This window comes from Trachurus trachurus (genome assembly GCF_905171665.1).
Source record: "Trachurus trachurus genome assembly, chromosome: 14".
NCBI classification, from domain to species: domain Eukaryota; kingdom Metazoa; phylum Chordata; class Actinopteri; order Carangiformes; family Carangidae; genus Trachurus; species Trachurus trachurus.
In genome coordinates this window covers 20,737,020-20,749,806 of record NC_139903.1, presented here as the reverse complement: position 1 = coordinate 20,749,806, position 12,787 = coordinate 20,737,020, and the positions used below count along the sequence as shown (strand labels likewise).

The 12,787-nt window shown below is 43.7% G+C and overlaps 1 protein-coding gene across 1 annotated transcript in view; it reads left to right on the top strand.

The window, feature by feature from the left end:
• Positions 1–1,436: 1,436 nt before the first annotated feature.
• tmem132e (transmembrane protein 132E) overlaps positions 1,437–12,787 on the top strand; it is a 390,488-nt gene continuing 379,137 nt past the window's right edge. Inside the window, exon 1 of the mRNA XM_083986689.1 lies at positions 1,437–2,835. Within this exon, the coding sequence (XP_083842815.1) occupies positions 2,775–2,835 (61 nt within the window). The 5' untranslated portion in view covers positions 1,437–2,774. The remainder of the gene's footprint in view (positions 2,836–12,787) is intronic.

Below are 12,787 nucleotides of genomic sequence, written 5' to 3'. Positions count from 1 at the left end.
GTGAGAACATGTTCAATTCGGAGGAGGAAGTGCACCTATGTGGAATGAGTCATTGTTATTGAAAGCTGGAAGAGAGCACCCATTGTAGCTTAATATAAAGGGACATATCATTTTATATGTTTTATAATTGAAATAAATCTCAGGTGCAGGATTCCCCACGATTTTTGCTGAAGGTGATATGATTGCAACTTAAATCAAGTATCTTCAATAGTTAAGCTCACTTTATTTTGAAATTCCCTCCGTGTGTTTCAAAAGTCGGTGTTTCCCTGATGATACTATATCAAGTAATCTACATGATGTAGCCTAAGCCTGGAAATCTGAGGACTCTTATGAGCTTGAGATTCACTTTTTAACATCTTATATTTTTGTAAATGAATTAATAAATAATTAATGACTGTAAATGTCCTTCATTAACTTTCATCAGTAAGATATCTTCTCATGTCCAGTATGAACAACCGAGGGAAGATTTCATTGATCACTGTAGGTACCTGGCAGGTGTTGTCTTAAACACGCTTTGTGAGCCTGTCATCAGAAGAATTAACACAGTAAATAGGCTAATACAGAGATAGTATGTGTGAATGCTCTCACTGGCTCCACACCAAAATAAAAGCCAGTCCGCCTGGCATGGTTCAAATGAAGCCGTGACTATGCACGAGCGTTTGCTCTTTCTTCACCAGGATACTTTCCCCTTTGATGAAGAGGCGGGTAAGTCACTCACGTGATTAATTTTTGTCTCTGATGCCCGGTTCGAGCTGCACCAAGTTAACAACACTGAACATGGACAAAACCGGAACTCAGCAGCTTAACCTTTAAAATTAAAGCATAATAAACCATGTCATCGAGGCGAGTGACTACACTGAGTTTCAGGCAAAAATTAACTGCTGAGACCTGGAGCCTTAAAATACATGTGCAAGACGCTAAAAGGATTTCATTTGAAGCCAAATGTAATAAAAGTCTACACTGTAATTCTGACATAGGCCTATGTTTAATTTGTGAGTGTTTTAAGATGCATTTGCTATTATTGACCATAAATTATGGGTTATCACGGGTCACTATTTAACTAGCAGTCACCCTTAAATCTGTAACAGAACTCAAGCTTGAATCTGATTTTAATACTTATTTTGCACCATATTCTTATCCCGGCTGTTTTTTCATTCATTTTTATTGTAGGATAGCCTAATTGTCATTGTTGTGGCATTATAATTAGGTCACTATTTTGTATAGGTCCATAAGCATCGAGTGGCACTGCATCCTTAGCTATTGAAAAAAAAAGTTGCTCGAAATAAAAATCAAGACCAAAAAGTTTCAAATTGCTTTTATTCTGAAAACTACCACCGGATATGACTGAGGTGATATAGAGGGCTTAACAAGCGCGAGCTGCGGCTCTCTGTATGTTTAAAGGTGAACACGTTTAGTTTGGAGCGGAGTTAAAAACCCGGACCGAGGCTGTTTCGGTTGAAGACAGCGGCTGAAACCGCTTCGAGCCCCGCAGAGAGCACGCAGACAGGTGCGGTCAAGGCCGGCAACTGGGATTTAAAAACCGAGGCGGAGAGTTGGTCGGACTTGGCTGTGTTTCAGACTCCCGGTAAAGCGGCACCGACGATGCTCCGCTCCGGTTCTCGAGCTTCTAACACCACAAAGTAAGAAAGGGAATAAGAAAGTATAGCGGAGGTGTTGTGGACGGTTCCGCTCCTGTAATGTTGGCATGACATGATTCCCGGCTGGGTGACTGTCGCAACACGCTGCGGTAGGTGAACTACTGGAAACCTGAAGAGGGGAAAAAGCGAGTTTTTCTTCTTCTTCTTTTTCTTCCTCTTCTTTTCCCTTTGCAGCCGACCTCGCGGAGCTTTTCGGGGTTTTGACTGAGCGGTGAAATTTTCACCACGAACAGCCCAGAATGACATTTCTACCTTGTTTCGCCTGTGGAGGTTTTTAAAACGGAACCCGAGGAAAGTCAGTGAGAGCTGAGGCAGAGCGGTGCGGATCCGTCGGATGCATTTTCGTCCTCCCAGCCCTCTTCTCTTCTCCCCAATGAGCGGTTCCATGATTTGCGCAAGGAATTTCATGTTTGAATTTTTAATTGGAGAATGACTAATCGCACAGACAAATCCTGCTGGCCTTTATCACCTGCTTTTTATTCACACTGATCACAAAGCTCCTTTTTATTTATTTTTTATTTTTGGGGAGGGGGTAAAACAAAACGCGCAGGATTCCCGTGTTTTGAGCCAGGACGCGCGTCATCTCTCCACTGATGTCCACTGATTTATGATTTTTTTTTATTTATATTTGGGAGGGGGGGCATTTGTCGGCTTTCGCGCAAAGACTTGGATCCGTTTCAGGAACACTGGGTCTCTTTTCCTCCCCTGTTGCCCGATTTGGAGCAGGATACTCGTAACTTTCTTCTCCCATGTGGAAAAATCCGCTCTCTTTGGCTCGGAGAAGACGCGTTTCGGCGGTGCCTTAGATTGGAAGACACTGTGGAGACTGTGGCTGGACTGGTGCTGGAGGTTTCGGAGTGAGGTGTCACACACGACTGTCTGAGCACGCACACACTCACACAAGCAAAACGCGCAAGACACGCGTGCTGATAACATATCTCTATTGCGCATTATCAAACTTAAAGACCCCCCCCCCCCCCCTCCTTCCTATCCCCCCCGGGAGAACTGCAACAGCGTCGCGTGGAGGCTAACACCCGCAGAGGGGTTTGTTTATCTGTCATCGGCCGCTGGAACAACTGGGATTTAACATCCGCGCCCCCCCTTGGGATTTCTACCATGACAGGTGTACGGGATTTCAGATGGACTCTCCTCATCTGTGTGGCGGCGCTTTCAGATGGTGAGTGAACCCCCCCCCCCCCCTCTTTCTCTCCTCCTCCTCTTCCTCTCCTTCCACCCCCTCTCCTCCCACCCTGTGCCCCCACCCTTCCTCCATCTCACTCCATCCCTCCCCTTCCAGTACATAGGCTTTCATGATATTGTGTTGCATAGAAAAGTAATGGTGCCAAATTTCTGCAACATGCTACTGCAGAGGTGGCTGCTGTTTTGATTGGTAATTTTTTTTTGGGGGGGGGAAATGGACACACACACACACTACTAATGTCTCCGCCAAAAGTGTGAGCTCTTGTGGGAGTGTTGCTGTACTTCAGGTGTGTTTTCCGCTGTGGTTTGTCTAAGCAGTGACTGGAATGACAAAGAATCTGCACTGACTGCCGTGAGTATCTGTGTGTCTTTAGCTGACCATTGCCCATAGGTGAACAAGAACGTCACAAATAATATGGCAATGTTGCAAGGAATGGATGAGATGCATCTGGTTGCAGTGGGTCATAAGACTCACAACATATTACACAACAGTACCATCTCCTTTTGATTTCATCTTCTGTGTGCACGGAAAGTCGTCTCCCTCCTAGTGGGAGGGCTCTTACACAACACATAAACCTGTAGTCTGTCCCACATAACACTGATGTCTGCACGGCAAAGTGTACAAAGTCCAAATCAAACATCCCAACAGATGATTTCCTGACATATCCCACTGATCTAGTTGGACTCCAAAACACTAATCCTCCTTAAAAAATCCAACTCCTTTCCATCGATGCAGCAGCTGCAGCAGCAGCAGCACTGTTTCCAGCTGTAGGCTGAGTATGACATTGCAATGCACGGATTAAGCGTAGTGCTGAGAGGCAAATTGAGATGGGACACCTCATGCTACGTCTCCGTTTATAAGATTGCGGCTCTATTTAAAGTCGATGAAATTTAAACACCTGAGACTAGTTCAGGTCAGGTTAGTTTATCAGTCATGTGTAGGTTAACACAGGGTCAACGGTGCAATAAAATGTATTGGATGAGAAAACGAGTCAGCTTAGCAATAGGAGCACAATATGTTTAAGATAAGAACTCAAAGATGGGATGAGATTGCAAAACAAGACTATTTAGATATATGATTAATGCGTAAAAGTCGTGAAGGTATACAACAAGATATCATATATGGTTCAATGGTGGTGGAACTGGTTGTTTGGTGCAGGAAACAGGGGACAGTTCCTATTTTAGACTACAGTATGATGCAGACTGTCCATGGTATTCCTGTTGAGGTCCATGAAGATGCTGAAAAATGCTGATTTTCAACCTTGGCATCATCACCAATGTGGGTGGGGAGGGGGTCCGCCCCCCTGCTGTGTCCTGTAATCCTAATACAATCCTCTCTGTAGGTGGCCTCATTGTTGTTGATGATGTGGCCCAGGATGGTTGTGTCATCAAGCAAAGTTAGTGATGATGTTGATGTAGTTTGCAAAACAGGAGGGGGCTGAACACGCATCCCTGTGGTACACCTGCCAAATATCCATCTTAGATATTTGTGGACAAGTTACATGGACAAGTTTTTAGGGAACAATTGTGCTCAATGCTGAGCTGCAACATTCTTGCACTGATACCGTTTGCTCAGGTGGGTTAGTGTATTGTGTAGCGTCGCCAAGATGATGATGTCATTTGTGGCCTCTGGAATCGAGTTAGGTCCGAGGTATGAGGACAGAACAGTAGTAAGAACAGTAAAGTCGCTTGAAGCACTTTGCGATATCTGATGTTGGAACGCCATTGGTGGTTGGCCATTGGTCTGACTCAAGACGTTGGTGAACATCTGTGCCAGTCAAGTCAGAGCTAGAGTGGAATGAATGAATGTTAAAGCACAGTAAGCTGCATGCAAGGAGGGTGCAATGTTTTCCGTATTTACCGCATAACCGGCCCTTGCATCCTTTTGGGCATTTTGCACAATATCTCCCTTCTCCTACTCATTTTCACTAAGTCCTGCCTCAGTTTCATTACCACACAAAAGAAACGCCTACGTGTGCACTAAAGAATATACTCTCCTTGATGGTTTCACCAAGGCTGCGAAGCAAGCATGCTGCATGCTGCAATTCTCTGCCTACACAAATCCCTCTAACGCCTGTGGTCAGCGTTGCCTAGCGCAGGAATACCCACCTTCCCGGACAATGAAGGTGCTGCTGTCAAAAGTAATTGCAGTAACAGATTTGGCGCAAGGCCCGCTGCCTCCGAGGATGGTTTCAGAGGTTTGTGGCTTCAGAGACCTCAAGTTCCTCACTCCCTCTCTCTCTCTCGCACACTCACACACACACACACACACATAGAGAAGCCTTGCTGCACTCAGCCTCGCCGTTTAAACCACTCTGCCCTTGTCCCACTCATATGCTAAATAAACAATTTGTAAGAATACCTCAAGAGAAATGCTGTAGACCTGCTCGATGAACAGCTACGCAGACAAATCCCCAGGTGTGAAAAAGCAATATCATGGACCTTAAGACTGCTTTGGGGAAAATACAGTGCTGTAATGAATCTATTATTCCCCATTCTTCTCACCTGAAATTTATATTTTCATACATATTGGCTGACACGTTATGTTGTAAACAAGCTAAAGATTCATTTTTCTGCAGAGCCGATTAAATAAAAACCTCACTGGGATTTATTATCGCGATGCCATTGTGATTGGTCACCGTCTGTATCGGCTTCGGAAGGGCAGCACCAGCCACCTCGGTTTAAATGTGATGCTTCACTGATGCCTAAAGGAAAATGTGCTTTTTTCCCCCCCGTCTTCCTGTACCATTCTCCTCCACATGAAAGTCAGAGGTCAGGTTCAGAGAAGGAATCCCAGAGCTGATAGGGATTAAGGTTTTTCTTTGCTCAAGGACACTTCAGCAAAGCACAGTTGCTGATAAGAGCATTTTTAAGCCAGGAATTCTGGTTAGTCATTGTGCTGTGATACGTCTGTATTTAAACGAAAAAGGCAGCAGAATTGGGGTCGAACCGAGAATTGGATGATGTGTGAAATTTTGTGATAGATATAGTAGTGCAGAAGATGACTAGGAATAAAAAACACTTCATACACTAACATTAGTGCCCACCCCCTCTTGATATTAAAGCCTTGTGCACTGTACTCATCACATTTTTACAGGTTGCACTTTCCAGTGGGAAATGCTACAAAGTGCTAGTAGTTACCATCACACACCTTTTACTGGGAATCAGTTATTTGCCGCTTAAAAAACAGGAGCTGCCGTTGGCTGCACAGCACAACTTCTTGTTAAGGCTCCTGCTTTTGAGCAGCACGGAAGAGTTTGGTTCGCTAATGGCTCGTGCATAGACACAGTTTTATTTGCCATCAAATGAGCAAGTATTTAGGCCATATCAAAGGCATTTACAATGATAGTATTGGTATTAGAACAGCTCTGGTTTAAATATAAGCAGCTGCACAGGAACTAATGAGCTATAAACAAGATGTTTTGGCACGTGTTAATTTGTGATGCTCAGTGCTATGGACGTGTTAGTTTTGTGTCATGCTAAAGCCTTAATGAGGTTAGGTGCCTAGTTCCCAGTAGAATATTATACACTGAACATAACATAACCTACATAGTTAAAAGAAATTTTCTGGGGTTTTGTATAGTGGAGGTTGGACCACCTCGTCTGAAATAAAGACCATCTCTGCTATCATCCTAAAAGTATCATCCTTAATCATCCTTCAGGGAAACAGAACAGAGCAGCTCTTCCTTGGGCTGCAATTAATAATTATTTTCAGTACACACAGATTAATCCACAGATATTTTTTTTTGGATTAATCATTTAATCTACCACATTTTACGAACATGCCATGACACCGCAACTGGAGAATTTTTTGCAGTTTTTCCTCGGACAAATAGCTGAAAATGTGCAGATATCAAAATAGCTGCCAATTAATTTTCTGCTGATTGATTGATTGATTAATGGACTAATGGTTCGCAGAGGTTGTGTTTTCATCCAGCAGCTGTCACGTATTTAATGGTTGTTTAGGCACTTATGTACGATACAGATTGATGGTGGGAGCTGGCTGGCTCAACACCTCGACTCTGCCGGTGGGGTGAGAGCCTGCAACTGGCATGTAGAAAGTAAATGTTGTGGTTAACCTGGTTAAATGGATTGAATAGAATATAACTAACAGTGTTAGGGTGAACTAGGTGTGGCAAATGCACTGATTAAATACCAGTGATTGCTCGGGGCTGCATCTGCAGTCAGCTGCATAACAAGGCCTGGGGAGTAGTGTTTGCCCAGTCATGGTGTGTATGTAGTTGGCAGCCTTCCCAGCACCAGCCTATCTCTGAGAGTCGACACTGGACAGAGTGCAGACAAAGTGGCAGTGTGACACACCGGCTCTCATGTTCGAACCCTAATTGATTTACATGTGGTGAAACGAAGCCTTCGCTCAGCTGTGTTTGAAGAGGTTTCCAGTCGTACGGCGAAACGTTGCCGCCCATCCATATGCATCAACACCCCGCGACTGCAAATGAGTCGGTGTTGCTTTGTAGTCATTCTCCTTTTGTTCTATACTGTTGTTTATGGAAAAGCTGCATTGTTGTAGGAGCGCCTGTCACCTTTCATCTTTGCCTTTTTGTGTATAAGCATATGGCTTCTCAGTTTAGCGAGCAGCTCTCAGTCATTGCTTTAGGGAAGAGCTTTTTGTGGCATTCGCTGTCGGCATCAGATAATGGTAAACCCTTGTGGAGCGTGGCACCCTTTTGCAAGTTTTTTTTTTTTAATTTTCAGTGACAGATGGGCTCAAGGCTAAAACCAATCTGCGCTCTCTTAACAGCGGGGTAACCACCTACTGGAAACAATAAGGAAAAAGAGGCTGTTACCAGAAAGACAGGTCCTTGTTTTACTTGCAGCCTTGCTCTGTAATTACACTCACAGATTTTCCAGGTGGGCCTGTCAGTCTGTTTTAATTGATTTTCTGCATTTAATACCCAGAACAGGCTAAAATTGGATTATTTTTTTTGTGATTGTGGAAAATATTCTTTGAAATCTCTGTGAGGCACAGCTCCGCTCGAATCCCTCAGATGCTGGGAGCTGTATTTTTGCCCCAAGCTCTTGCTTGTGAGGCATTGTGGCTCTGCAGTGGTCGTTGTGGAGTGAATTCTAAGAGTGTTGTCCTTCGTCAGTGGTGAAAGGAACCTTTTGTGATGCACTGGTTCCCTCGGATGTAGCGTGATGTGCAAGACCTCTCCCAAAGGGCTTCAGGCTTGTTTGGAGTTGTCACTGAAAGGAGTGCACTTTTTGTTTACAGTGCATTAAGCCTTTTTTTATCATGGACCTCATGGTCGGTGATCTAAATCTTTAAAGCTCTGAACCATGAATGCGTGCGTTGCTGCTGAATACCTCGGTAGCAATCAATTTACCGTGTTGAATACAACCCACTTGGTTTTCAGGCGACTTAAAAGATCCATTTTATCTTTTAAAAAAAAGCAAAGATTAAGTGCAGTAAATAAAACATGCATCATGGGTTTTTTAGATCCACAGATCGGCTTGAGACGGTCATTTCTTCATGTGCAGTAGACTATAGTTTGCCTTTTTTTTCCTCTCGTCTGTGAATCCTCCTCAAGGCTCCTGGCTGATCGAGAACATTATAACTGTGTCTCAGCCAGTCAACTCTTCTGACTTGGGTCACACCGAAACACTTTCCCAATCCATATGTGCAGCCCGTCTGCTTTTTCTTGCAGTAAATCAGTGTGAGAGATGTTATCGCTGTGCTGTTCTTTGTGTTTCTCTCTGGACGTTATCAGGGGTAATCTCTGTCTGAAGTAATCCACCACCTGCTTGGCTTGGTGTGTGGAATGTGATGACAGTGCACAGAAAAATTAGGTGGCGACTGCATTATATGTCATAATTTGAAGCACATACTATATTATATTGAAGGACTAAACATACAGATTAAGTTAACTGATTTCTGTCCTTATTATGTTATCTTTTATACTACCAAATGTTGAATACTTTATAGTGATTAAATTCTCTACTCCGGATGATTTTAGACAAATTTTCCCATGACATTTACACAGAATATGTTCACAACATCAAAGACTTCCCTGGTTCGGTTTCCTGGAAGAGAGACGGGGATACAAGCTCTTTTGGATGGCATGGACAACTTCCAGCTGTCTCCCGAACCTGTGAAGTTCTGTAGCTGTGCTCGGTAGGGAGGCAATCTGTCTCCTGCATTAGGTGATCGCATATGTTTGCCGTGAAATCGGTTCTTATACACTGCATCTTGCACACACAGGTTCCACAGTGCCTTTGATTTGAAATAGCTTCCTCTACCGCCCCTGGTACCGTGAGTCAGACTTGGGAACATTTTTACCACCTAAGACTCCACATTTGCATTGTAGGGAAAAAAACCCAAGAAAAAAACAGCTGTAAATTGGATTGAAATGCACAGCGATGTGTCTTGTTGTTGCTCACTAGGGATGGCCGCTGCTTGGACACTGTCTGGGGACGATGTTTTTGTTCTTTGTTCTCAGTTATTAATAAGTATATTAAATTCATCACCTGAATGTGAGGGCACCTGCTGCGCCACAGTCCTTTTCTTTTCCTCTTCCTAGTCACGGCAATCTCATCTATTATCATGCTGGTAGAGAATGAAGGAAAGGTTACACTGGAGGTGGCCCCTTTTAGTTCCTCTAATAGAGCTCTGTACGGCACAGATGTGAACAGACTAGAGAAAATGTTATGTGACATTATGTCTACATATGGCAATTTGACGTGGCCATGAGGAGGGAGCAAAACCTTCCCAGTTGCCTTGGAACCGGCGTTGTATAACCTCAGAGGGTCTAAATAAGAGAGCAGTGCTGATAAAGCTGCGTCACCTTCCCTGTGTCGGGACACGATCACTCATTCAAACCCTTTATTTCATGCTATCAACCGAGGCTGCGCAATTCATTGCGATTATAATTGAAAAGGTAAATATGGCCGTGTGCTGTGTCCAAATCACAGGAGCCGCAATGTTTTTCACATTTGCAAATGTATGTGCATTGAGACGCCCCCGCCCTATGAATCATGTCCTCCAGACGTAAAGCAACATGTTTGTGTGATACAAGACAAGTAAAAAAAAAACACAAGTTCACATGAAAAATTACCTTTTTGCAATATGATTTGATTTTTTTGCATACATATCATGCAGCCCTACTGTCACACTGACGCATCTTAATTGTGCATCACCATTGTGTTCCTTGGATTGCAGTCTTTGTGCTGAGCTAAGCTGAGTTTACCAGCTGCTTGCTCTAGTTTATAGACAGATAGAAACTGGTATCTGTCTTCTCATCTAACAAAGCCTTTTTCATTAAAATGTTCATTAGAGCTTCAAACTTGTTTGGCTGTTATTTCTCCCAGTTAGAATAAAATCCTTCTCCCAAAGCTGCAGTAATTCTGGATTAAGTCCCACAGGGCAACAACTTATTAAATTGTTAGATAATTAAACAAAATGCCTGTTGGAGATGTCTGTCACTGTTCACAGATGCATTTCCTGGCCCAATCTCAACATGATCTATAGATGAACTCCGACCTTTGCATTTCACCTCCAGGTAAACCATTAGGTAATCTGGCTAAACTGTTGGCTTGTTTACAGCTCGTCTCGTTGTCTGGCTGTTTGTGTTTCCCGCCCCATTGGACTTTGTTGTACCGATTCCACCATTCTCTCAGATCTCAGCAGTTTCTGTGTTCTACGGTGTTATCAAAATAGATAGAATAGAAGATAGATAGAGGAAGAGACGGAAGGTGTAATAATATGAAAACCGAGGGATGATTTATGGCAGGTTTGTTTCAGTAAAGCCACAGTTCAGTTGTTGTGACAAATTGCGGTTTGATGTATTTCTTTTCAGTGTTGTAAAGTTAAAGGGGTCACTGTACTGTATGTTAAATGCCATTCTAAATAGCCAGTAAAATATTGATTCATTTACATAGAGTCTGGATTATAGATGCATAGGCTGGAGAATTAATAAGCTTTAGAATTACCATATCTGTCAGTATCGGTGGGTTGTGTTCACCTGGCGTGCATCACACCGAACTGAGCATCGAAGGTTCACTCCGCTGAAGGCGAGATATGAAAAGCTATCCTCCTGTAATAGCATCAGACATGAGGGATAACAATCTGTGGGCGTTTAAGATTAGTTGTGCGTACAGCATATGTCATTTGTCACGATGTAAAGGCTGAAAAGATCAACCAATTCAAAACAGATAAACCATCTGGTATGGAGGTGTTGGCTCTGCTGCTTTGCATATCAGCAGGATTTCCCAGTGGACTGTTCGCAGCCATATGAAGGATTTGTGTCTGAGCAGCGCAGTGAAAAGTGAAGAAATATGACCAGAGTTGGAGCTTCTCACACACAAACACACACAAACACACACACTGATTTCCCAGTGCTGCAAATCTGCTAAAGGACTCAGACATGCACGTTCAAGTCTGATATCCAACCTCAGCCCCCTCTTCCTCCACCACCGGCCAGCACTTTATTCTTTCTCAGCACAATATTATTTTCAGCTGTGGGGATTGCTGCTTCTTCCTGCTGTAGTTCACAGAGTTGGTCTAGCCCCCCCCCCCTCCCCCCTCTCCCCTTTCAAAAGTTCATGATTGTTTGTCACTGTCAGCGTGGCAGCAGTGGAAGAGTTTGCATGTTCCTATAGATCGCAACTCTTCTGCCATAGATGTATAAACGGTGATATTTTATGATGTCGCTTTGGATTGTCTCCAGTGAGATTTATTTGGAATGTAAACTCCAGACCAGCAACCCCCCCCTCCCCCCTCTCCCCCTCCCTGCCCCTACAGTCTCCTGGTGTTAATTGCATGTAGGATGTGTGGCTTCACTTTCTCCCACTGCTGTGGAGATGCCAACACTGTTTGCAAACACACGCACTGAATCAACTGACTGTGTCATTTGCCTTCAGAGGAGTCGACCAGGAGAAAAGCAAATACTCACTGTGACATATTTTTAGTCTGAGGTTTATATAATATTCAAATTTAACCCCGTGAAGACCACATGAGTGCGAACGTCGTCTTTTAAAGGAGCATTATCGCAAATCCAAATTCTTAATTCGGCCACTAGATGGAGCCAGGCGGAGCTTATCAGATATAAACAAGTGGGCAGCTGTCAGAGAGAGAGAGCAGCCTCGTTTAGTCCCCCCCCCCCCCCCCCCCCCTCCTCCTCCCTCCTCCCCCCTCACCAGGCTGAATGAACGTGCAATCGCGGGAAAAAGAAAACTCGCTAGTGGAAGCGGCAGCTCTACGTCGCGCACAACCACAACAACGACAACAACAGCAACTGCAACTTCCTCCTCCTTAATAACGCTGAGAGGACAGCTGAAGAAAGACACAGGGAAGTGGAGACAAAGTGTTCTACCGAGCGATTCAGTGACTGTAAGCAGCCTAACCAACCCTAACACTGCTACATTACTATTTACTGTTGCATATTTGTCCGGTTCGGAGGTCGGATTTGCGAGTTCCGAGTGCAATTGAACGCAGCAAGCGCCGGGCCGGCTTGGATCATAACAAAGACAAATGCTGCATTTGCCCCACGGACACTACACTGTTGGCGATTTTTTTTGTAAATTTAGTTATGGCTCCCCCCGACCCATCTTTTGCATATTTCAGCTTATTTTATGCTAATTCTGCTGTATTTGCGATAATGCTCCTTTAAGCTTCACCACTCCCTGATGGTTTAAACTGGAGACTCATTGTTCACCTTAAACTCGAGGATTGTTGCTTTCTTACAAGTCATTGCTGTCGAGATGGAAACGATTTGGAATTAATAAATACATAGTACTCTACTACATACTAGAAAGAGCAGAAGCAGATAAAGATAGAAACTTATGGTTTGCAGCTTTTATCAATAGAATAAAGGAGATTTCAAGGTCAGTTTTCTGTTATAATTCTCAGACATCTTTGGTGAGTGAAATATACTGAATTATTTGTTGATGTGTGTCTTTCCTGAATCTGT